At 41.3% G+C, this 24,717-nt stretch overlaps 1 protein-coding gene and 1 long non-coding RNA gene across 4 annotated transcripts in view; one reads left to right on the top strand and one right to left on the bottom strand.

Annotated features, from left to right (window-relative positions):
• Positions 1 to 7,487, bottom strand: part of LOC133758315 (uncharacterized) — a 79,243-nt gene extending 71,756 nt beyond the window's left edge. For both annotated transcript variants that reach the window (XR_009865783.1, XR_009865782.1), the window contains exon 1: positions 7,345 to 7,487. This is a non-coding gene — a long non-coding RNA (uncharacterized LOC133758315). The remainder of the gene's footprint in view (positions 1 to 7,344) is intronic.
• A 171-nt stretch (positions 7,488 to 7,658) lies between these two features.
• Positions 7,659 to 24,717, top strand: part of FZD6 (frizzled class receptor 6) — a 34,385-nt gene continuing 17,326 nt past the window's right edge. The window contains exons 1-3 of one of the 2 annotated variants that reach the window (XM_062188151.1): positions 7,659 to 7,764; positions 8,846 to 9,155; positions 22,190 to 22,386. In XM_062188151.1, coding sequence (XP_062044135.1) covers positions 8,985 to 9,155; positions 22,190 to 22,386 — 368 coding nt within the window. In that variant the 5' untranslated portion in view covers positions 7,659 to 7,764; positions 8,846 to 8,984. Of the gene's footprint in view, positions 7,765 to 8,820; positions 9,156 to 22,189; positions 22,387 to 24,717 lie in introns of both variants that reach the window. The other variant, XM_062188150.1, reaches the window with a different exon arrangement.

Here is a 24,717-nt window from a genome sequence, read left to right as displayed (position 1 = left end):
ATCCAATGCTGGGCCCAACCAAAGTTAGGAGCTCCAAAATCCCAGCTGGGTCTGGGATTGTAGGTGACAGGTACCCAACCATTTGAGTAATCACCTGCTGACCTGCTGCCTCCCTGGATCACATTAGCAAGCTAGATCTGAAGGGGAGTAGCTGGGGTTTTAACTAGGCACTCCAGCATGGGATGTTGGCATCCCAAGCAGTGATTTAATCCACTGAACCACTAGGCCTGCCCCTCAATTTAGCCTTTATATGTGGTGAATGGTAAAGACCCGATTTTATCATTTTGCATGCAGATATCCAGTGTTCCCAATACCATTTATTGAAGAGACTGTTTTCCCTATTGTGTATTCTTGGTGCCCTTGTCAAAAATTAGTTGATGATAAATTCATGGGTTTATCTCTAGGCTCTCTACACTGTTCTATTGGTCTATTTTGTCTGTCTTTTATAATCTTTAACTTCTTTCTTTTTGTAAATTACCAATTGATTCAAATTACTTTCTGCTCTTTTTTTAAAAAAGATTTATTTTATTTATTTGAAAGACAGAGTTACTGAGAGAGGTAGAGACATGGAGAGAGGTCTTCCATCTGTAGGTTCACTCCCCAGATGGCCACAACAGTCAGGAGCCAGGAGCTTCCTCTGGGTCTCCTATGCAGGTGCATGGGCCCACAGACCTGGGCCATCTTCCACTGCTATCCCAGGCCACAGCAGAGAGCTGGATCGGAAGAGGAGCAGCCAGGACTAGAACTGGCACCCATATGGGATGCCGGTGCTTCAGGCCAGGGCTTTAACCCACTGCGCCACAGCACCGGCCCCTATTTTGTCTGTCTTAATCTCTATACCATTCTGTTTTGACTATGGTAGGTTTGCAATACTGTTTGAAATCAGAAAGTGTGATGCATCTAGCTTTTTTTTTTTTTAACAAAAAGATTTATTTATTTACTTGAGAAGCAGAGTTACAGAGAGAAGGAGAAACAGAGAAAGAGGTCCTCCATCCATGCTGGCTCACTCCTCAAATGGCCACAAAGGCCAGAGCTGAGCCAATCCAAAGCCACAAACCAGGAGCCTCCTCCAGGTCTCCTACGTGGGTACAGGGGCCCAAGCACTCAGGTCATCCTCCACTGCCTTCCCAGGCCATCAGCGGGGAGCTGGATTGGAAGTGGAGCAGCTGGGACTCGAACTGGTGCCCATATGGGATGCCAGAACTCTGGTGGATCCTTAACCCACTACACCACAGTGCTGGCCCCTGTTTCTCTTTCTTAAGACTGCTTTGGCTACTCAGGGTCTTTTGTGGTTCCATACAATTTTTAGGATTTTCTTCTAAATCTGTGAAAAAATATTTTGAATTTTTAATAGGAAAAACATTGACTCTGTAGATCACTTTGTGTAGTATGGCCATTTTAGCAATACTAAATCTTCCAATATATTAATTTATCCCATTTGTTTTTAAAGCAATTTTGAAAATCACCTGCAGTCATTAGCAGCCCATGATGCCCGGGTAGGTATAAAGTTGAGTTTGCATATAATGAAATTTAGCTATTGTCTAAATCACTAACTGTGGACAAGAAGCCCTTTTCTAGATAATAATTTAACCAGACAAGGTATAATGCTAGAAGGAAGGATATTAAATATTCAAGGTGAGCAGGTGGTAGTATTGAAGCCACTACAAACAAAGATCAACAGGGTAAACTCACATGCACAAAATGTAACTCAAAGCATTAGTAATGCTGAGCCTATTTTTCTTTAGCATTGTGAATCTCTAATTGCAAATGACAATACCAGAGCTCCAAAGAGGCAATCTTACACATCAAACTGTCATTAAAATATGTGGCTCTTTCCAACAGTGTCATGTTACTACTGGGCTGAAAGTTTCACTTTTCCAGTAATACTGGTGGTAATAACTGGAAAGTATATTTCTAGCCAACCATAATGGCTACAATCCAAAGGTTAATTGCTATGTCACAAGCACTGTGGCAATTAAAGTAGGAAGCAACAGGTAATGCATTTCAAGTGAATGTTTATTTTTAAGTAAAGGCTGTCCTCTTTGACATGTTCCTAGACTCCCCTAAGTTAACTCAGTGTGTTATTAATTCTTAATGTCACTTAGAGGATCCAGAGCCATGAGCAGAGCTTCTAAAATCCGCGCAAAGAAAGGTTTGGGAGAGAACTTCAGCAGGGAAGGGGCCCATGGCACTGTTGGAACTGCTTTCCTCACAAGTTCTCTTTCTCTCTGTTCTCTTCTGTGCCTCTGTTCAATCCAGCCTTTCCCAGTTGGAATCCCTCTGGTGCTATCTGCTCTCCAGGTTCCTACACAGAGCCTTAACATTAGGTTAGTGGTCACAAGCATAAATTGGAGTTCCCACTTTGGCCTGTAAAGACCTTGGAAGTTGTCACTTCATCCTCACAATAAGTAAAATATTGAACAAACTGAAAATCAGCAACTTTTCTTAGCAGTCACTGGGCAAACTACTGCTCCCCGGAGTAGAGACAAAGAAGCAGATACTTGAAAAACTTTCCAGAGCAGGAATCCACAAGCAGAAACCACCGAGGGAACCAGAACAGGGGAAGAAAATCAGAAACTGAACTGATGAACTGCTAGAGGCTCGGTGTGAATTAGTCTGACAGTTAAAAATCCCAATAGGCCTAAGCTTTGGGAAACATAGCCACACTTCTGTGTTTTAGCTTCAGGAACACTTCTGGGTTCTCTCACTGAAAATCAGAGAAAAATTCCCTCCTATATTCAGCAGGGAGAGGGGAAAAGGAACTATGTTGAAATATGCCAGTGCATTCTGTTCTTCACACAGCCCGCCTGCCCTCAAGGAAAACTACTTCACCAGAGCCCAATCAATTGCTCTTTATCGGAGTCTAATAACCCAGAGGAAAAGAAATATCCAACTAGCCCCTGATAGCCCTCCTGTCTCACCCAAGGAGGGGGAAAAACCGAGAAGTTCACAGCCCAGGGCAAGGCTCACTAAGACTGAGATCTAATCATAGCTCTCTAGAAGGGTTCCCCACCTGCACAGCTTTACTACCACAGCCCCAAGTCCTACTTCCCACTCTTCCTTTCACTCAGGACATCATGTTCAGATCTTAACAAAAATTCTTTTTTTTTTTTTTTTGACAGGCAGAGTGGACAGTGAGAGAGAGACAGAGAGAAAGGTCTTCCTTTTGCCGTTGGTTCACCCTCCAATGGCCGCCGCGGTAGCGCGCTGCGGCCGGCGCACCGCGCTGATCCGATGGCAGGAGCCAGGTGCTTCTCCTGGTCTCCCATGGGGTGCAGGGCCCAAGGACTTGTGCCATCCTCCACTGCACTCCCTGGCCACAGCAGAGAGCTGGCCTGGAAGAGGGGCAACCGGGACAGGATCGGTGCCCCGACCGGGACTAGAACCTGGTGTGCCGGCGCCACAAGGCGGAGGATTAGCCTGTTGAGCCACGGTGCCAGCAGATCTTAACAAAAATTCTAAGGCATACTATAAAGCAAAAATCATAGTCTGGGAAGACAGAATAAGCATCAGAACCACACTCAGATACAGCAGAGGTACTGGATTTTCAGACCAGGGTCTTAAAATAATTACGATTCATTTGCTAAAGGCGATAAAGGAGACCACATGCAAGAACAGATGGGTCATGTAAGCAGAGACATGGAAATTCTAAGAAATAATAAGTAAGAGAATTCCTAGGAATAAAAACATTGTGCCAGAGATGGGAAATTCCTTTGCTGGGCTCATTATTACTAGAATGGACATGGTTGAGGGAACAGTCTCTGAGTTTGAGGCTATGTTAATAGAAGCTTCTGAAGTTGAAAAGGAAAAAAAAGACATAAAAAAAAGGAAACATAAGTCCCAAGAACTGTGGAATAATTAAAAAAAAAGTGTAACATGTATGTAATGGGAATATCAGTTGGAGAAAAAAAAAGAAAATTGAACGGAAGAAATATTTGAAGCAATAATATCTAAAATTTCCTCCAAGTTAATGTCAAACACAAGTTCACACAGCTGGTAAGTGCTAAAGCTAGCCCTTGAACCCAGGAATTTTGAATGCCAAAGTCTGTGTTCTTATTTTCATGCTATTGAGATGAACTTTTTATGTTGAAAATGCTGGTACGGACAATTGCCTAAATATTCCAAACTCACCCTGACACAAAATCATTGTAGTTCATCACTGCTGGCTATGTAATTAAATGCAATTACAGAGAAATAGGATTACTTCTGTGTAGACTAACGCTTACCAGTTTCCCCTCTAAATCATGTAACACGGGTTAATTTGAATTTTAACAGTATCACTTTAAAATGTCATTTTTGCATTCAAGTATTCTAGGCCAATCACAGAAAGTTTTGTTAAGTTTCTAAGAATTGGGGAGAAATAATCTTCCTATGTAGAAACTTAGGGAGAAATATTCTTCCCGTGTGAAATTTATTTGGCAACACACAAACTGTCCAGTTGTAAATGGTGTTAGCATTTCTTCATCACTTTCTTTCCTCCCACATCAGGCCTAAGCCCTTGATAAAACTGAAGAGGAAATATCCTCTCCAGATTGAAGTCTTTCCCCCACTTTGATGCTTAGCAGATTTCAAAATTCTTACTTCTGGTTACTCGGTGGTATCCTTTACCCCAGGTATTGAAATCTGACTTTTGTTTGGCGCTGCAGGATGTTTTTTGTGACAAGGACAGCTTCCATGTAAAAGGCACCTGACATCTGTCAAAGTGCTTCCAGAAGTTCATTTGCTTCACATAGAATTCTATCTACCACATAGGAAGGTCCTATCAATTAGCCATAAATGCATATAAAGGATTTAGCCCTATGCTGAGCTATTTGTGTTCCATAAATGCTAACCATCATTTTAATCACATTTTAATCACTGCATAATGACATTCTGGTCAATAATGGACCACATATATAATGACAGTCCCATAAGATTATAGAGGAACTGAGAAAGGAATACAAAACTAAAGAGGCAAGAGAATAGGAAATGGCAGGAAAGAGAGAAGAATGTGCCCTCCTCTGTTTTCTGTTACTGTAACAAGATATCCAAGGCTGGGTAACTTTATAAAGATAAGGGGTGTATTGTGGCTCACAGCTCTGGAGGTGAAAGAACTAGGGGTGCCATTGGCTTTTTGCTGGCTAAGTTCTGAGGTGGTACGGGACACCACGGGGCAAGAGACAGGGTGATCATATGTGTATCTATCTTCTGGACTCTCTCATTCTACTTGGCCACTCGTATTCAATCCTGGGGGCTCTGCCGTGATGCACTGATCTAACCCTAATCACCCCCTAAGACCCTACCTCTAACATCATAGAGTAAGTTTCCAGCCTCTTCATCCATGATTGGGATTAAATCAACACAAACCACCAGGGGACACGTCAATCATATCCAAACCAGAGCAGAAGCTTTGGCGGACTTCAACAAGCTCCTTAGAAAGTCAGAAAACATGGACCCCAATACTGAAAGGTTTTCATTACCAGATAATGTTCATGGTGCATTACCTGCTTCCATAGGAGGCTAAAGAAGAAAAAGAAACAAATCAAGCAAACTACCGAGGACATAGTTCTGAAAAGAGTGACACCTCCTCAAGAGCCGTAGCAGGTCCCTCAGGACAGGAGGTATTGTCATAGGAGATGACAGCTCCCTGCACGTCACCACCCCTGAAGACCTTCCAGTGGGACAAGAGTCGACAGAGAAGAGAGTGACTGAAGAGTTTGACCCTGTGTAGACCAAGGCTGCTGCTTACATGTGTGTGTGTGTGTGTCTGTTTTGTTTAACTCAAGAAACAGATACACACAGAAATACTGAGTATGTCTTAGTTTTGAACAAAAAAGTTTAAAAGTAAAAAAAAGATATGCAAAAGTTTAAAATAAGAGTAAAGACTATATAAGAGTAAACTCTTGTATAGCTGTTCAATGTTTGCATCTTAAGCTGTTATGAGTCAAAAACGTTATAAAGTTTGTTTACATGCTAATTTTAAATTATTATTGAAATATGAGATCCTTTTTTATAACTTTAGGGTAGCCTAAGTGCCTGGTGTTTATAATGTATGCATCGGTGTACTGTTATAGCCTAGGCCTTCATTCTCTCCACTCACTCACAGACTCAGAGAAACTTCCAGCCCACAAGCTTCAAGCGTGATAAGTGCCCTAAACAAGTTTACCATTTTTTTTTTTATCTTTTATACCCTATTTTTGCTATATCTTTTTTATGCTTAGACACATAAAAACTAATCATTATGTTACAACTGCCTAGAGTACAGTAACATGCTGCATAGGTTTGTGGCCTAGGAGCAACAGGCTCCAGAGGTAGGGAAAATTTTTTTCTGCCCACAGCTACTTGGATATTTATAACATCATGGTGGTGAGGCAAACAAAATTATCAACTCAAAAATTAGCCTGCTAGGGGCTGGCTTTGTGGTATAGTGGGTAAAGTTGCTGCCTGTGATGTTGGCATCCCATATGGGCTCCAGTTTGTGTCCCAGCTGTTTCACTTCTGATCCAACTCCCAGCTAATGTGTCTGGGAAAGCAGTGGAGATGGCCAAGTGCCTGGGCACCTGCCATTCAGATGGGAAACCCTAATTAAATCTCCTGGCTCCTGGCTTGGACCTGGTCCAGCCTTGGCCCTTGGGGCCATCTGAGAAGTGAACCAGCAGACAGAAGATCTCTCTCTGTGTGTGTCTCTCCCTCTCTCTCTCTGTAACTCTTTCAAATAAATAAATCCTTTTTGTAAAAAAAAATATAGATTTATATATATATATATATATATATATATATATATATATATGGCTTATTGCTATAGATTTATCAAATTTTGAGTTCCACCTGTGGCTGCGTTGGCAGAACCAGACCCAAAGATTTTCCCACCCATGATACACCATGCAGCCCTGTAGGTCTGTCCAAGTTCGCTCTGTGATGGCCTAACTGCATTTCTCAGAGTGTATCCCCAACACTAGGCAATGCGTGGCCATATGTATTACCCTGTCTAAACTGCTCAGAAACCAAGGTGCTGAAAGATAAGGTTATTTATCTGAGATGACGTGCGGCAGAGTCCGCGCTAAAAACCAGGCTGGCTTAAGTGGTTGAACTTCCTGTTAAGGTTTTCCATCAGTAAAGCTGTAGGATCCACTAGGATTGGAATTCCACTGTCCCTTGTGCTCCGAGGTAGCAACCCACCCTCTCTGATAAATAAGAAAAGTGGTTTGTTTTGTTTTGTTTTGTTTTGGACAATTATCCAGGATGTTGCCCGCTTTCTAACTCGGGTCACCGGGGCAACTGACTACAGAGCAAACTGGCTCTGTTTAAGGATTCTCAGGTCCCCAAACCCGAAGTTCAGTGGGTTCTTTTCAAAAGAGCCTTTACCTTGAGGATCACCAGGAGCTTCTAAGAGTCCTTCACCGGTGAAGCCCTCAGGGCTGGAGAGCAAGCAGGGCACGGCCCTGCGCCTCGGGTGCCTTCACGGACCGCAAGGCGGAGGGGACTCCCCGGCCCCAGGCCGTCCCTGGCACCGGGACGGTCACCCGCCGAGCCGGGTCTGCGGGCGCGGCGCGGGCGGGGCCCACACGGAGGACCAGTCCCGCCGCCGCCGCCGCCGCCGCCGCGAGCCCGGACCTGCCCGCCCGACCTGGCGGCGCAGTCTCGCGGGATCGCTCAGCTCTCGCTCCCCGTGCGGCTCCCCCTGCGGCTCGAGCCCGGACATTCCCCGGAGTCGTCTGTGGTCGCGCGGGGCGGTGGGGCTGGACGGGGCCGGGGAGGGAGCGAGGCCTTCGACCGCTGTCCGAGGTGAGGCTCCTCCGGCCCCGACTGGGCGGACGGCCGGGCGGGCCCTGAGGGGAGCGGGGTGGGCCTGGAGGGGTGCAGGGCGGGCTGGGGCCGCGTCCGGGGTGGGGTGGGCGGCCCGGAACCTGAGGGTGCCGGGCGGCGGCGTCCGGGATGGGGCGGGCGGGCCTGGCGCTTGGAGCCGCAGGTGCGGGGAAGGCGGCGGCGGGCCGGCCGGCAGCAGCGCAGGTTTCCAGGGAAGTGGGGGCGACGCCGGGTCCCCGTGGCGCGCTGCTGGCCGGGACGCCGCGGCTGCCCGGCTCCAGGCCTGGAGCAGGTGCCCGGGACCGGGGCGCTGCAAGGGGGCACCGGTGCGCTGGGTGGGGACAGGGGGAGCTTATTCGTCATTCGGGGCCCGCACCCTTCTTTCCCCAAGGACTTCGGTGGCCCTCCCAGGACAGATGGGCTCACGTTCCTCTTTGGTGGGCACCACTGCCGCTTCCCCCACGCCGGCCCATGGAAACCATACCACTTACTCGCTCTTAGAAGTCTCCTTCTAGGTGACCTTTTGAAAAACAGGAAAAGTATATTTCCAGAAGACTGTCACAAAACCTGGCTCTTTAGAATCTTTAAAAAGTTTAAGAACTCTTTAGATTTGAAGAAATTCCCCAGGACCCCGAATTTCTTGTGCATAATAAGATTCCTACAAGAGCCCTTATATTTTACGATTCTATTAATTCCTGTTAACTTAGTCCTAACCGCCACCATTACCTTTTTTCTCCAAATCATTCATGCTGTGCGCACCTTGGAGCCCGAGTTCCATGGGGCACAAACTGCCATCAGTCCCTACAGATGAGGTGTATCAGCAAATGACACCGTCTCTAACCATCATTCGCTTTTATTGTTGAAAACTAAGACACAAACACACACTTGGCTAGGGCAGGTGCAGAGTATCTTGCTACGATGGAATTTTCCATCGTTTTCCGCAGTTCATTTCCCAGGATGAAAATCTGCACTGTGATACCCGCATTGGCGTTTATGACAAATATTGCTGATACACCCTCTTGGTTGTTTTTACAGTAATTGACCCAGAACTCATTTTCAGGAAAACAGCTTCCTTCAAAATGGTAAAATAATGAGATGAGGAATTTGAACATTTTGCCTTTGGATGGGAATCCTCTGAGGATGAAGAGAGCAGTTAACCTAAGACATGTGGTAATATCGGGAATCTGAAGACAGTGGACATGTTTGCATTTCTGTTGACATGTATGTTTCTACCCCTCATAAGGGGGCACAGTCTCTTCACCTGTGAACCAATTACTGTTCCCAGATGTATGAAAATGGCCTACAACATGACATTTTTCCCTAATCTGATGGGTCATTATGACCAAGGTATTGCTGCTGTGGAAATGGAGGTGAGTGGTTAAGTTCTTCATGCCCTCAATGAAAAATAGTTGATGTTCTGTTCTGGAATAAACTATAAATATGCCTTTATTTTTAAACACAGCAGGGGATTCCTTCACATTTTTGGACAAGTCATATTTTGAGCAATTTTTTTGAAAATTAAAGCTCCCTATTTGTATTTTGTGTCATTTGGCTATGTCTTTAGTGAATTTGCTTAAGATAGGGTTTAATAATGAAATATGATTATGAATAATACCTAAATACCTTATACCTGGCGAATATGTTGCTTTTCTGAATGAAGTATGGTAGTTCCTCTAGAAATGCAGGTTTTTTTGTTTTTTTTTTTTTAATTCACAGAACATACAGGTATAATCTAGATTGCCTGGACTAAAAGTGAAGCAATTTAATGTTTTTGTAAAGAACGATTTTGTTCATTTGGCATAGTTTTTCTGAAGCAAATTATTGGGAGGCTTTGGGACTGCAGACAGTGTTTTACTAAAAAGTGACTGTATTCTCCGTAAGATAGTTATTAAAAGAAACCACAAGTCAGGCAAGAACAGTGTCACTAAAGATTGCCTTAGGTGCCTCAGTTACTTGCTTCTGCTTTAGAGAGATGTAAATTGCTAGGGAGGTGTGGGAAGAAAGAGCTACCTGTAGAGACAGGAACCTGCTCTCCCATACAGATCTGTTAGGCTGATAAGTCTCATGAAGGAAAGAAGACAAATGGGTTGTTTTTGTAGTTTTTCTCTAGAAGAACTTTCTGAGAACGGGTAAGAGCCCTTTTCCCCTCCTATTGTTAAGAGATGAAACCCCCATGAATTTAATATCGATTCTATTTTTAAAACTGCCTAGATTTGCTTTTGCAGGTTTGAAGGTCTTCCATTGTTGTTCAGTTGAATAGTTGGCTGACTACCTCATTGTAGACTCATGTCTAGAATAGAAAAGCTTTTTAAATACTAAGTGGCTGTAATTTAAAAGGATATTACAAATAATATTATTAAAATTTTCAGTGGTTTTTCAAACCAGTACAAGATATCCTTTTGAACACTGAACAGATGATGCACTGAGACTTTCATTGACTAATCAGAAGCCTTTTGATGGTTTTATTTTGACTAAAATAAAGTATGTAGTAGGAATACTGTCAAGTGATAATTACATCATTCATTCACATTTTTTTCTGATGCCAATATGTTTTATAACTAATTTTGAACTGTGTTAAAATTTTTTTTGTTAAACTGGTTTCCTTCCTAACTACTGTTAGCTACATTTTAGTTTGCATTTTGGTTTGAATGCTTACAATGATCTTAAAAACTCTTACCATTTAGACTAAAGTTCCTTATCTTAGAATGCCATGATAAGGACAGGGGAGAGATGCATCATTGCTATTGAATACCTATAATTATAAGATGGGTAACAGCTACTTTTTGACCTGCACATATCTTTTTAAAACCAATTCTTTTTTTTTTTTTACTTTTTGTTTGTTTGTTTTGTTTTTTACTTACCAAGCCTTACCAAGCTTCTTTCCCAAGTGGTTGTGTGTCTAGGCTAATTATCAAGAAGGCTTTTTGTTCTTCCCTTCTTTATTTGATTGTCAACTTTGCCAAATTCTTTATTATATAATATTTCTTACAAACGAAACTTTCTGGCATCCAACTTCTTTTTTTTTTTTTTTTTTGACAGGCAGAGTGGACAGTGAGAGAGAGAGAGAGACAGAGAGAAAGGTCTTCCTTTACCATTGGTTCACCCTCCAATGGCCGCTGTGGCCGGCGCATCGCACTGATCTGAAGCCAGGAGCCAGGTGCTTCTCCTGGTCTCCTGTGCGGGTGCAGGGCCCAAGCACTTGGGCCATCCTCCACTGCACTCCTGGGCCATAGCAGAGAGCTGGCCTGGAAGAGGGGCAACCAGGACAGAATCCAGCACTCCGACTGGGACTAGAACCCGGTGTGCCAGTGCCGCAGGCGGAGGATTAGCCTATTGAGCCACGGCGCTGGCCTCTGCCATCCAACTTCTAATGAAGCCCAACCCTATGTAGCCTCCAAAGTCAGACACAATTGGGTGTATTTAGGGTGTTACAGCTGTACACCTAAATTTCCTCATTGCCTTTACTAATGAGGGTTTTTTTTTCCCCTTATAAATCATACTGCAGTGTGTTTAAGGATACAAAAGAAACAGGCCATCAAATAGTCATGTAATACCAGTATCAACCTAATCTTACAGAAGGAGAAAGGGATAGAAGGGGGAATGGAAAGGTAAAATATGAATAATATCAACTTGACTTTGACTTTTCATCACTACAAATAATTTTTATTTTTGGTCTGTGGTATTGTGCTTTTCCTTTTGCCCATTCGTAGTTGTCTTCAGCCAGCAGCATATTCTTTTAGTTCCTGTATTGAATGACCAAGATCTTATAATTTGAAAGTTTCTAAGTGACCCCAAAGATCACACAATCCTTCTTCTTTTGTGTCATTAACTCTTTTTCAAAATAAGAAGATTTTTTTTATTTAAATAAGTAAAATGAGTGGTATAGTGGAAACCAATTATTTAGAAGTATACATCTGTATGTGGTTCAGGTTAAGAACTTTGAACCCTTTATTATATAGGTGAAGAAACTGAAGCCCAGGGAAGTTAGGATTTGTCCAAGATTTGAACACTATGAACTGACAGTCATTTCAGTCTGGACCATATGTCATCTTTAGCTGTTCTTTAACACCTTTGACTTTATTGGATAAGTAGGATAGCATTTCCTAAGATCCAGAATATAATGTTTCAATTCCAATCTTTGCTTCATTTTTATGAACTTCATTTAGATAAAAATTGAGTGACTTTTTTTAAACCTCTATTCAGCTCTACTCCTCTCCTTCTCATCAGTGTCTTGCATACAAAGTTTTGTTAGATCAAAAATAAAATCCCTAGCCTTCTGTCTCTTTCCTCTATGGGTGCCAAAGTGATTTTTTTAAAATGCAAATCTGTACATTTAATTTTAGAATTGAAAATCTTCATCATTTCCCTAAAGCTGAAGAAATACAGGCCTGGTTTTAAGATGGTGCCCAAGACTCTTCATATGAGACCCTGTCCAGCCTCCCATCTTGTCCCTTCCCACGTTATGTACTCTGCTCACCAAACTGGCCTATTTTTAAACTCAAGTGTGTATCACTCCCTCCCTCCATGGACTGTTGGAGATATTGTAATCTCTTGTGGACTCTCTACCTACTCTTATTCACCTGCTCAGTTCCTTCAGGTCTCAGTTAAAGCAGTTGTTTTTAGTGAAGGCCTCTTTGACCTTTCTTCCAAGCATATTTAATCAACTCACTCTCTAAGCTTTCATAGGACTTAACATATACAACTGACCTCATACAGTATTGCAGTATTTCCGTTATTTACATTCGCTCTCACTAGATGATGAACTTGTTGAAGGCAGGAACGGTGTTTATTTATCTTCATCCCTGATGGCTTACATGAGCACAATACCTCTGGGCATGGTAGAGTCTCGATGGACACTGAATAAAGAGAAAGGTGGTTTTTCCTCTTCCTCTAAATCAGCAAAGAAAAATTTCCCCCCAAATCTTTGCCTTCTACCTCTATTGCAGTGTCCAAGTTAAAACTATTCTGGTATTTTTAGGTGGTTTTCATATCATCCTTTTTTGTTCTGCTTCATCCTAGTTTTAAACAAATTAGTTCACATTCTCTATTTTCTCTATGAGCTGTACACATACTTGTTAGAATTTCAATAATTATATGAAATAAATTGATGAATTAAAAATTCATCATTTGTTTGAACTGTTGGATTATAAACTATATGTGTCACAAATCTTTCAAATGTTATACTTCAGTACTTCAGTTTATGACTATAGTCCAGGAAACTCCTAAATTATAGCTGCAAATACCTTGGCTTTTACAAAAATGTGTTTTATAGATTCTCAGAGGAGCAGCTTGGGTTTTCACCTCAAACCCAATTGCCTTTGATTCCTATTGGTCCCTGTTTAATATCCAACATTTACTGGGAGTTAGTGTTGGGCAGAGGTGCTAAAGAATTATTTGATGATTAGGGCAACCAATTGTATCTTCTTTGCCACCAAGAATTCCAAGTAAGTCAAAAGATCTATCTCATTCCTCTTTTGTTCCTCAGTTTTTTTTGTTTTTTGTTTTTTTTTATCAACTAACCTATTATAGAATTTAGACACTTATGGTCATTGTGATTATATGAAATGGCTTTGAGCTGTGGCTCTCAAAGTTCAGTTCATAGACCAGCAGCTCATTAGTTTCTTAGAAAGTTGAGTTGATGTACCCCACCCCAACCTACCCAGTCATCATCTGAAGGGAGAGTCCAGGAAACTGTTTTAAGAGGCTGTCCTAGTGTTTCTTATGAATGTTAAAGTTCAAGACCCAATGCTTTAGAGCAAGCATTACAGACTTTTCCTGTAAAGGGCCAAATATTTCTGATTTTGCAGATCATATAGTCTCTGTTCAACTCAGCAATTGTGGCACAAAAGCACTCACAGGCAGTATATAAACAAATGAGTGGGGCTGTGTTTCAATAAAATTGTGTTTACAAAAACAGGCAATGGACCATTTAGCTTGCTAAACTTTGGTTTAAGCTCCTTGAAAGTGTTTTAAGGATACTATATCATGTGATAAATAAATATTAGTGTGCATGTTTATCATTGTTCCCTGATTTATATGTTATTTACTTTCCACATAAAATTTTTAAGTCAAATTTATCACAACCTGAAAGTATCTGTCTGGGATATCCTGGTTCTTCAGTTTTGTTTCAGAGATTGCTTGAAATAAGGAACCTAAATTTTTTCTTTATTATCTGAGCCTGAAATCACTTGTATTATGCAGAGTTAATTTACAGTTCTGAATAGTAACTTAGCTTTGAAATGAAAAGGATGTTGTACAGTCTAACTCTCCCAAGTGGAAAAACAAATGGTTGCCGGTTTTCCTTTTGTTTCGTATCTAGAGCATTGTTTCTCAGATTGTGAGGTTGATGTCCCATGAGAGACTGATTTCATCCAGAAAGGGCTGAGACTGATCTAGGGAAAATGGAAACAGGAATATTGTATTTTTCTTTTTGAATTGCCTTCATTGAGGTCTAGGCAAAAGCAAAGCCATGTATTGTGTTTGGAACAGCATGGGGTCATTCCACTTTTAAATAGTCTAAAGGGAAGTGAGCCAAAAAAAACTTTCCTCTCCACCTGTTAATATGTACTATTAAAATGTCTCTATACAATTAAAAATAAAAGGATGGAGAAGAAATGGACACACAAACTTTTAAGGAAAAAAATCTATTTTTAGATGGTACAGTGGTTTTAAACATTTTTCATTTTTCTGCTTTTAGAAGAGTCTAATGGACCTTTTCCTGCTGTCATCTTTCTTCCTTATTCTTTGCCCTTTAAAACAAATGCATAGGCGAGGAAAGAATATGTTTGGTGTAATTAACTTCTTTGTTTCTCAGGGAAAACTCTGAAAATAGCTTTAGCTATTCTGAAAGTAGGATAGCAGTCATGTAAAATGACAAAGATATTGAGAAGTGTTTCAAGTCAATTGAATAAATAACGCTTTTGTGTTTTAAATGTAGAAACAACAAGCTTACCTTCACTGATGAAACTGTTGCTGTAGTAGGGAAAGTACTGTGCTTTCTCTGGGTCTTCAAAATTAGGGTAGGTGTGTGATGTGTGTATGTACAGAAAGGATAATATTTCTCCTGGGAGGCTCTGCTGTTGGAACAGGTTCCTATTCCAAACCCAAGTGTTCCACAATCTAGGAGATTATTAGTTGTGCCCTCAAGAGAGCCTGACCACAGACGGATGCAGTTCTTTCAGACTGTGAAGGGAAGAATCAAATCATTTTATCATGGAGAGCTAACTGGTCCTTTCCCTGATACATCTCATTGAGACCAGCTAGTGTTTGTTCAACAAATATTTGGATGCCTCAGTAAATAAATATTTGAAGCACTATTCAGGTCCTGGGAATACTATAATGAACCACACAAACCACTGTGCCCTCATGTAATTCATATTCTGATGGAGGAGCAACCTGTTTTTGTCATTGTGCACTTAGCTCTAGGTTTTAGCAAAGGCTTATTTTCTTAGATTACTTTTTGCCCTTGGCTACTCATTTCCAAAGAAACACTTTTAGACCTATTTCAGTATTATCTCTATTTCTTTTGTTTACTTTTTATAGATCTTTAGTTCTTTTAACTCTGAAAAGTGATCCTCCTTGCTTTGTGGTTTGAATTATTTTCTTCTTTTTCTGTGTATTTTCCATCTAAGATGTGGTTCCTGTAAAATAATTGATTAAAAGAGTAGCAGGTAGCTCACAGAATCAACAGGTAGGCAAGATTTCAAAAAGCTCAGACTCCCAAGGAAACAAGCTACAGCTAAGACCCTGACTAAGAATGATCTGGGAGCTTTGTAAGCAAGGAATGTCATCGAGGGCAAATATTGGATGGAAGGGGTCCAGGGCACTTTTTGACACTAAAAAAGTTGGATGAACCCTCTGGTGGCACCACATTTAGAGCTTAAGGTTGGTGGCTGCTCTGCTTCTGGCAGCTGTTCAGCAATGGGCAAATGAACTTCAGGGAGAAATCTGTGCTTTAAGATCTGGGCACTCCTTCCTGCCACCGTAGCCCTTTTGTTCCTGAGCATAATAAGCAAATACGGGAGAAAAGGCTGATTGACATCCACAGAGTGGATTGTTTAGTCTGTGTTTAAAAGCTTCCTCTGTATTGAGGCCTTTGGTTTACATTCACGTCAACAAAAATATTTTACAATTGTGCTCCTAATTTCGAGAATTCTACTCTATCACTACATTTTCAGACTCTTAACCATCAATTCTCCAGTTTGTTCCTTATAAATCTTTATCCAGTTATACTGTTAGCTGTAGCCTATCAATCAATGTAACTTCCTACCTCAGACCATCTTTGTACTGAAATGTAGACAATACATGGTGATTTCAGTTCTGCCCACCAGGGCCAGCTCTGAGTGCAGTTAGAATCCTATAGCAGTTTGCTCTTGCCTAGGGCCAGCTTGTATAAACCAGGCTAAAATTGTTTCCTCATCAGTCATTTGGTCAGAAGGAACTCTCCATAAAGCCACACGTATGTTTTAAGGATAACACAGAAATATGGCAGAAGTTGGCATTCTGAGAATGTGAGCAGTGTGCTCACGCCACTTTTGCTTGTCTTTAAGATTTTCATTTGAAGATGGAATGTTGTTGGGCACACCTGGCATGAACAGGTGATTTTTCTCTCATGGTAGGGAAGAGACCTCTCATTTTTTTTTTTTTTAAGATGTATCTTCTTATTTGAAAGGCAGAGTTAGAGAGAGAGGGAAGGAGAGCTCATTTTCCATTTACTGGTTCACTCCCCAAGTGGCCATAACAGCCAGGGCTGGGCCAGACCAAAGCCAGGGGCCTAGAACTTCATCTAGGTCTCCCAAGACAGGTGGCTAGAGCCCAAGTGCTTGGGCTATATTCTGCTGCTTTCCCAGGCACATTAGTAGAGAGCTGAATCAGGAGTGGAGCACCTGGAACTCGAACCAACGATCATAAAGAATTAACATCGCAGGCAGTAGCTTAACCTGCTGAACAACATGCCAGACTCCCTCTAATGGTTTTTTACTTGGCTACTCCTATCATGATTGATTTATCTAGGAAATCAATATGGTAATTGTGTTTTTACCAAATAGAGCTATTAAAGTATATACACGTGGACTTGGGATTACAGTGGGTTGAGCTTGTAGTCTTATTGAACCACTATCAAGAGCTTGTTTATCATCTAACTTCCAAAAGCCCAGAGTCTGAAGCTAGCTAGCACACCACTGTAGAATCTCTGAGAAGTAAACTCATCATTATGTCTTAGTCCTATCTAAAATAATGTTCTTTCCTTCTTAATCTAGAACCCTCAGAAACCAATATAAAGCAACAGTGTCTGACAACTAATTTATAGGCCTTTTTTCCAGATTTGATTTTGACTTGACCATCCCAGGACATGGTAGGCTGAACCTCTAGTTTTTTGGTTGGGACTTTGAAGAGTGGTGAGGTTTGGAATGTAGCTATTCTTACAAAGTAAATGGTTTGGATGAGGTTTGCCTACAGACTACAAGTTCAGAGCACTGTGTGAGCACTCTGAATCTTGTTATGTGTCCCCATACTGCTTTCCTAATCAGAGTATCACTAAATGTCTTATGAAGAAAGAAAGCGAATATAACTGATAGAATTTGGCAACCTGTAGGATTGAACTGTGCATTTAATTTTCAACTTCTTAAGCCTCACATTCTTTTCATCCTTGTGTTTTGCATCATACTTTGAGTCAAGAATTCAGGGATACCAGTTGGTGTTTTTTTAGATCAACCAGTGCCATTAGAAGCCCTCACCCTCACTGCTACAATCTTTGAATAACTCATGCTCTTCATACTGTTTTCTGGTTCTCTGGCATCAGAACTTAAGAAATATCACAATGAGCCTCCCATTTTAAGGATTGGTTTTGGAGAATGGTACCCAGGGCATTTCTTTTCTTTTTTTAAATATTTATTTATTTATTTGAAAGGCAGAGTTACAGAGAGGCAGAGGCAGAGAGAGAGAGGTCTTCCATCTGCTGGTTCATGTTCCAAGTGGCTGCAATGTCCAGAGCTGGGCTAATCTGAAGCCAGGAGCCAGGAGCAAGGAGCTTTATTTGGGTCTCCCATGTGGGTCCAGGGGCCCAAGGACTTGAGCAATCTTGTACTGCTTTCCCAGGCCATAGCAGAGAACTGGTTTGGAAGTGGAGCAGCCAGGACTCGAACTGGCGCCCATATGGGATGCCAGCACTGCAGGCGATGGCTTTAACCACTACACCATAGTGCCAGCCCCAACCCAGGGCATCTTGTGGCAAAGCATAAGAGATTCCTATCAAAATCTTTACCTCAAAAGATGAATGAAACTTGTTCATCCCGTTTTTCAACCAATTGATGTCATTAATAGACTGACAACCCATTATTTAAAGTGTGATTATTTCTTCTAAAATAATTTGTTCTAAAATTGCCTGCTTCAGGAGGTTTATGCATTACCAACAAAGGGATAAACATAGCTTAAGGTATTATAGTCTTTCATAGTCTTTGATATGTGTCTTGTGAACATTTATTGTTTCCAAACACAGGTGTTTTTTTTTTTTCCCATGTGAAAGATTCCCAGTCTTCCTTTGATACCTGTTCTTCCCTCGTCCTTGTTGGCATGTTTGTCCATCTTGGTGCTTTGGGAAAGAGTGGTTTCCAGGGAGCACCGAATGCAGCACTGTGTAAAGGTTACATCTCGAGTGCATGGCCCCCGGTTCATTGCCTAATTCTGCGTTACTGGTTTTCTGACTGTACAAGTAACTTACCATCTCACAACCTCAGTTACTTCATCTGCAAGGCACAGAGAAGGACATCCATGTCTCAGAGTTGTAGTATAGGTAAATGGTACATGATCAAGCACAGTGCCTTGCTTATGGTAAGTGCTCAGTAAACCGAAGCTCTAATTTATTATCAGTAGCTATTGCATTGGTATGGTAACATTCAGTCAGGAATAAGAAAACCCAAGATTTTAACCCAAGGTGTATTTTGGAATTTCAACGATAATTTTAATAAGCAGTTGACTTCACTTTTCTGTTGGAATCTCAAGGTTTGGCCTGGATCAGTGGTTTTTAAACCAACTTCTCTGGAGGTACTTTGAGGTCACTGAGAGTGAAGGGGAACATTGAGCAGTAGCTCAGCAGGGCGGGCTTCCTTTTCAGCCACAGCAGCCGGACCTGTATTTATTTACTACATCAGTCTTCTTTGTAGTCTTGTACTTAAAGAAAATGTTTCTGGGCAACATGGTGTGCGTGCACACATGCACCAAGTTCCTCTCAGGTCTCTTTCAAGTATAAAATTCATCGAGTCTGTCCATCTGCAGCAAAGCTTGGAAGTTGGTGTTCCAGCTGACCCAAAGTTAATGGTTTATTTGTCTTGCAGTTTTTTAAATGTGTAAATTAAACTGCCAAAGTCTAAAATGTGAAGATAAAAATCCAGGTCATGTTTTCTTGTGAAAAATTGATATATTTGATAGTTTTGTGTCCACATTTCCAAATAACAGCATTTTAGAGTTGAGTAGCAGCTGCTTCTGTTGTCATAACCCTTTGAATTTACCTGTCTGGTCTCTGAAGGTATTTGAGTTTTCAAAATCCAGTTCATCCTCTCCACAGTGTGTGACATCAGCGTTACTAGGTTAACCAGTGTTGGCACCCTAGTAGAAATAGCAAGAAAAATGACTTGCCATGGTTGCTCTGTAAGAAGATGTTTTAGTGTAGCCAAAGTATGTGTGTTACTTTCATTTCATTTTGCCTTTCTTTTTTCGGAGTAATTAGTTCTTAAGTGCTGACCATTGGCTATATAATGGCTATTGCTAAATGACTTATGAATAAGTTAGAAGAACTAGACACTATGTTTTATTTCTTTCCACCAAAAGGTTTGATTACCAGACACTCCAAAAATTGAGGGACTAGGCTTCTTAGGGACAGTAAGCAGTCAGTGCTACCAGTTGCCTATGCCTCCCCTTCTCTCACCTGAGTCCCAGAAGAGGCTGTTCACACAGTCTAGACAGTACTCCCCCTTAGCGTGGAAGAAATTGAGGAAAGTCTGTGCTGTTTGTTCTCCAGCAGGTTCTTGTTAGGTGGCGAGCGGTCAGGCCTCAAATAAGAGAGATAATATGCACTATGGCAGCCTTGTCGGCTCCATCAGGACAGGGTGAACCTGCCCCTTGGCTAGCATTGTCCAAAACTGATGTCTTGTTGCTATTGGCTGTAGGTTCTGTGTGTCTTTTAAGTCAGACTTGACTGTAGTACCATAATCAAATCTCATACTTACTTATTTTTTTGTTTAACCTTTCATTTACTAGGAATGACACATGGAAATTTTTCTTTATGATCACGGAATTGTCTATTTCTCCTTGGAATTTTGTTGCTATTTCCTTTATAAATTTTAAGGTGATCTTAATTAGGTGCATACCATGCATTACAATGTATTTTAAAGTGTATTTATTGCAGTATATCCAAAATCTGAATGTTTTATGTTATAAGATATTTAGTTGACCATACTACTCAAAGTAGACATCTTCATTCCTTCTTTTTATTTTCTAGAAAATAAGAAGCTGAGTAAAAGAAGAAAGGAAGGAAGGGAGGGAGGGAAGGAGAGAAGGAGGGAAGGAGGGAGGAAAAGAGGGAGACAGGAAGGCAGGCAGGCTACTATCTGATTCCACTTATATAAAATTGTGGAAAATACTCTGTAGTGACAGGAAGTATATCATGGTTTCCAAGGGAGGGAGGTAAATGAGGGGATATGAAGGAGGATGGATGGGAAGGAGGGATTACGAAGGGGCTAGAAGAAACTTTTACTACCTTGATAAAGGTAATAACTTCAGGCTTACCAAATTGTACACTTTATGCATACTCCACTTAGCACAATCAATTATACTGGAATAAAGCTGGGGAAAAAAACCCTCAATACTTAATGGCTTTTAACAGGAAAGCAACAATCCTTGCCTACCATTCTCTGCCCCCATTGAAGTCCTTCTTCTCAGAGACAGTGGCTTTGAACTCTTGCAGGTGCTCTTCTGGTAGATAGGCCATCTTCTAGCTGATATGGTTACTTTTTAATTTATTGCCTCATCAGTTTAGAGCTTCAGATAGTGTCTGTTTATTTTTTCCTTGGTAGATGATAATTTGTTTTTCTTACTCCACCACTTCCATTTCTCCTTATAACCTCCTAATAAATCAGTAGTTCAGTTAGGAATACTAAATGTTGTTCACTGCTGGGTCCAGCAGTATATTTTGATTACATTTATTTCCTCAGACCCCCACCACAGTTAATGTAATAGTTATATTTTTCCTTCCTTGCTTTGCTTTTTGTGAAACTATGGCTGTTTTTTTCCAGATGTCCCAAGAGACTCATCAGCCACTGGCAGCAGGCCCCTTCTCCATGCCCTGCAGAGCTTCTGCATCAGCCATCTGTCCCAACTCGTGCACCCGGAGTGCTTTCTGGGCTAGACTCACGGCTGTCATGCAGACCATTGATCTTCTTATTTTTCAATGTTGGATCAATTAATCCTGAGTCCCATATTATGTTCCTTCCTGGTTTATTCATATATTCCTCAATGTTGTATTTTCTAATTGTTTCGTAAGAAGAGAAACCTGAAAGTTAAAATTGTTTCTCATAGAGCCAAAAATGCCATTGCTTTATCCTTTTTAAAATAGAATAGAATAGAACAAAATTCTAGGTTGAAAGTAACTTTCTTTCAGAATTTTAGAGTTATTTCTTCATTGTCTTTAGCATCTAATATTATTAAATATTCAAAATTTAATGTCTTTGCTTATATCCTGTTTTCTGCCTCTGTGGGAGCATTTATAATCTATTTATTCTGATATTCAAATTTTTTATTGATATGTCTTATCCTTGTTCATTCATTGTTTGGGGGATTTATTTATTCAGTAAATATAGAGAAATCACTAAGTAGCAGACACTTTTCTTCTAGACATTGGAGATACAGTGTTGAACAAAATAGACAAGTCCCTTTCCTCATGGAATTTACATTCTAGTTTTTGGGATATGTTTGATTTGAGGTGCCTATTGACAGACAAGTGGAGTTGTCCAGGAATCAAATGTTCATTCAAGTCTAGGGTTCACAGCAAGGATGGAAGCCATAGATAGAGAAGAGAGGTCTGAGGACTGAGCCTTGGAGCATTTCAATTTGTACAGTGGAAGAGTAGAAAAGAATCAGAAAAGTAATAGCCAGCAGAAAGCTAGGATATGTCATCTTGAAAAAAAATGTGTGTGTGTAATTGAATAAAATAATAGTAGTCCATTGTGTATGAAAAAATCATAGGTCTAATAGACTAAAGTTGCTTCCTCAAAATTTGGTTATAGTGAGAGGGAGATTTAAAGATTCTTTAAATATAGTATAGTGATAAAGTATATACCTTAAACAGTAAATTAACTAATTTCATTCACTTTTTATTAAAATGTTTTCTAACCTTGTCTGTTTTCCCTAATAGCATTTTCTTCCTCTTGCAAATCTGGAATGTTCACCAAATGTTGAAACTTTCCTTTGCAAAGCTTTTATACCAACCTGTACAGAGCAAATTCATGTGATTCCACCTTGTCGTAAGTTTTGTGAGAAAGTATATTCAGATTGCAGAAAATTGATTGACACTTTTGGGATCCGATGGCCAGAGGAACTCGAGTGTAACAGGTAAACTGTATTTTTCACTAAATATTCCTAGTAATATTTTAATATTGGTGTTAGCTCTTTAGAATGTTAGTGACAGGTTCTCAGTATGTAATTCAACAAATGTTTATTCCACACTAATACGTGCCAGGCACTATAGTGGTAAGTGTTGTGGACACAGTAGTGAGTAAAACACAGACCTGGTTCTTACTCATAGAACTGACAGGTGAGAGGAACAGATAGTAGTCAAATCACTATGCAAATAAATGTAAAATTATGATTGCTCTGCAGCAAAGGACAGGTGCATAGTTCTGTGAGAACATGTGGTGGTGCCTTTGACCTAAACTGGGAAAAGGAAAGGAGATGACAATTGAGCCTAGGTATGAAGGGTAAGACAGAGGTAACTAGATAGCAAGGGGAGGAAAGAGCATTTGTGACAGTGGGAGTAGCTTGTTCAGACCCTGTGGCAACAAGAAGGTTGCCATATTCTGGGAATGAGAAAGCCAGTGTGACTAGCATGCTGAGGCTAAGAAAGAATGTGGTACAAAATAAGGAAGGAGAGAAGTAGCAGTCAGACCATTCAGAACCTGTCTTGCCTGCTTTTATGCTAAATGCAATGAGAAGTGAAGCATTTTAAAATTGGAGTAGGTGGCATGGTCCTGTTAGCTTCTCTGTAGAGCCTGGCCCAATGTCACAGCCTAATGAGGATTGGGCAGCTGTATTTGGCCATGTACCTCTGGAATCTAGACACCTTCCATTTTGCACCTGTGACAACCATGTAGATGGGCAAGAGAGAAGGCAAAATAAACTCATACTTCTTATTAACTGCTTCAGACTGGGAGTATCATACTTTTCTCATTCACATTCCTGTTGCCAAGGTATCAGTCATGTGGTTACAACTGAATTGGGAAAATGGGAAATGTGTGTCCAGAAGGGAAAAGGGTACTGAAGGCAGAGGAAGTATCTGATGCTGCCTGTTGAAAAGGTCATTATTGCCTCGTATTTCACTGAAGTAATTGGGACAAAGAGTGAAGGAGTGAGTGGAAAATGAAACAAGACACATGGATAATTCTCAGGAAATTTGGTTATAAAAGAGGAAGAGAAGGGGAGGGTCATGGAAATGGTTTGTTTTTTGGGAGGCAAAGAGACACAGAGAGGGAGAGAGAGAGGGAAAGACAGAGGCTAACTCTCTGAATGCTGCACAAGGCTGCAGCTGAGCCAGGCTGAGGCTGGGAGCCAGGAACTCAATCTGGGTCTCCCACGGGGATGGCAAAAACCCAGCTACTTCAACCATCACCACTGTCTCCCCGAGTGTGCATTAATAGGAAGCTGGAGTCAGGAGCCAGAGCTGGGTAGGGGACTCCAGTACGGGGTACAGGCATTCTTTTTTCTTCTTTTTTAAGATTTATTTATTTATTTGGAAGGCAGAATTATACAGGGAAAGGAGAGGTAGAGAGAGATCTTCTATCCGATGGTTCACTCCCCAATTGGCCACAATGGCTGCAGTTGCACCAATCCGAAGCCAGGAGCCAGGAGCTTCTTCGGGGTCTCTCACGTGTGTGCAGGGGCCCAAGGACTTGGGCCATCTTCCACTGCTTTCCCAGGCCACATCAGAGAGCTGGATCAGAAGTGGAGCAGCCGGGACTCAAACTGGCACTCATATGGGATGCCTGCACTTCAGGCCAGGGCGTTAACCTGCTGCGCCACGCCACAGCACAGCGTGGGCCCCAAAGGACACAGGCATTTCAACCAGTATCTTAACCATCAGGGTAAAGGCTTGCGCCAGGGAGATTGTATTTTAATGGCCAATAACTAAGAACTGATAGGAGTTCTATGGGTTTAATGGGAAAGGATTTGCTTTTAATGGGGAAGAACTGATGACTTTAAGAACTGCTAAGAACAAGGAAGAGCTGAGCATATATGAAGTAGAAGAGACAATCAACACTAGAAGCTTTCTGATGAGGAGATAGGATTTCCAAGCACAGAGAAATGTGGGCCATCGATAGGAAGAGCCTCCATTTTAACAGCAGGAAAGAGAATAGGATGGCTGGATGGCTGTGGATAATGGTAGGTCTGTATGTTTGGTAAGGGTTGTTGCAGAGTTCCCTTCCAATGGCTTCTATTTCCCTTGTGAAGTAGAAAGAGAAAAAGAAGTTGCGGTTATAGAGAGAGCGAGAGTGAGTAGACCAGAGAGTCTTCCTAACATTTTAAGTCAGGGAGGTGTTTCTGAATTTGTAATGGATCTCATCTGACCCATTGAGACTTTCTCTAGCAATAGTAGAATGCCTGGGGCTAAGTTACATACAGAAGAAACATGTAGTTGGGTTTGTCTGTGGTTGGGGTTTGTCAGATAAA

This window comes from Lepus europaeus, chromosome 4, assembly GCF_033115175.1.
Source record: "Lepus europaeus isolate LE1 chromosome 4, mLepTim1.pri, whole genome shotgun sequence".
Classification (NCBI taxonomy): domain Eukaryota; kingdom Metazoa; phylum Chordata; class Mammalia; order Lagomorpha; family Leporidae; genus Lepus; species Lepus europaeus.
This window is presented reverse-complemented; position numbering and strand designations above follow the sequence as displayed.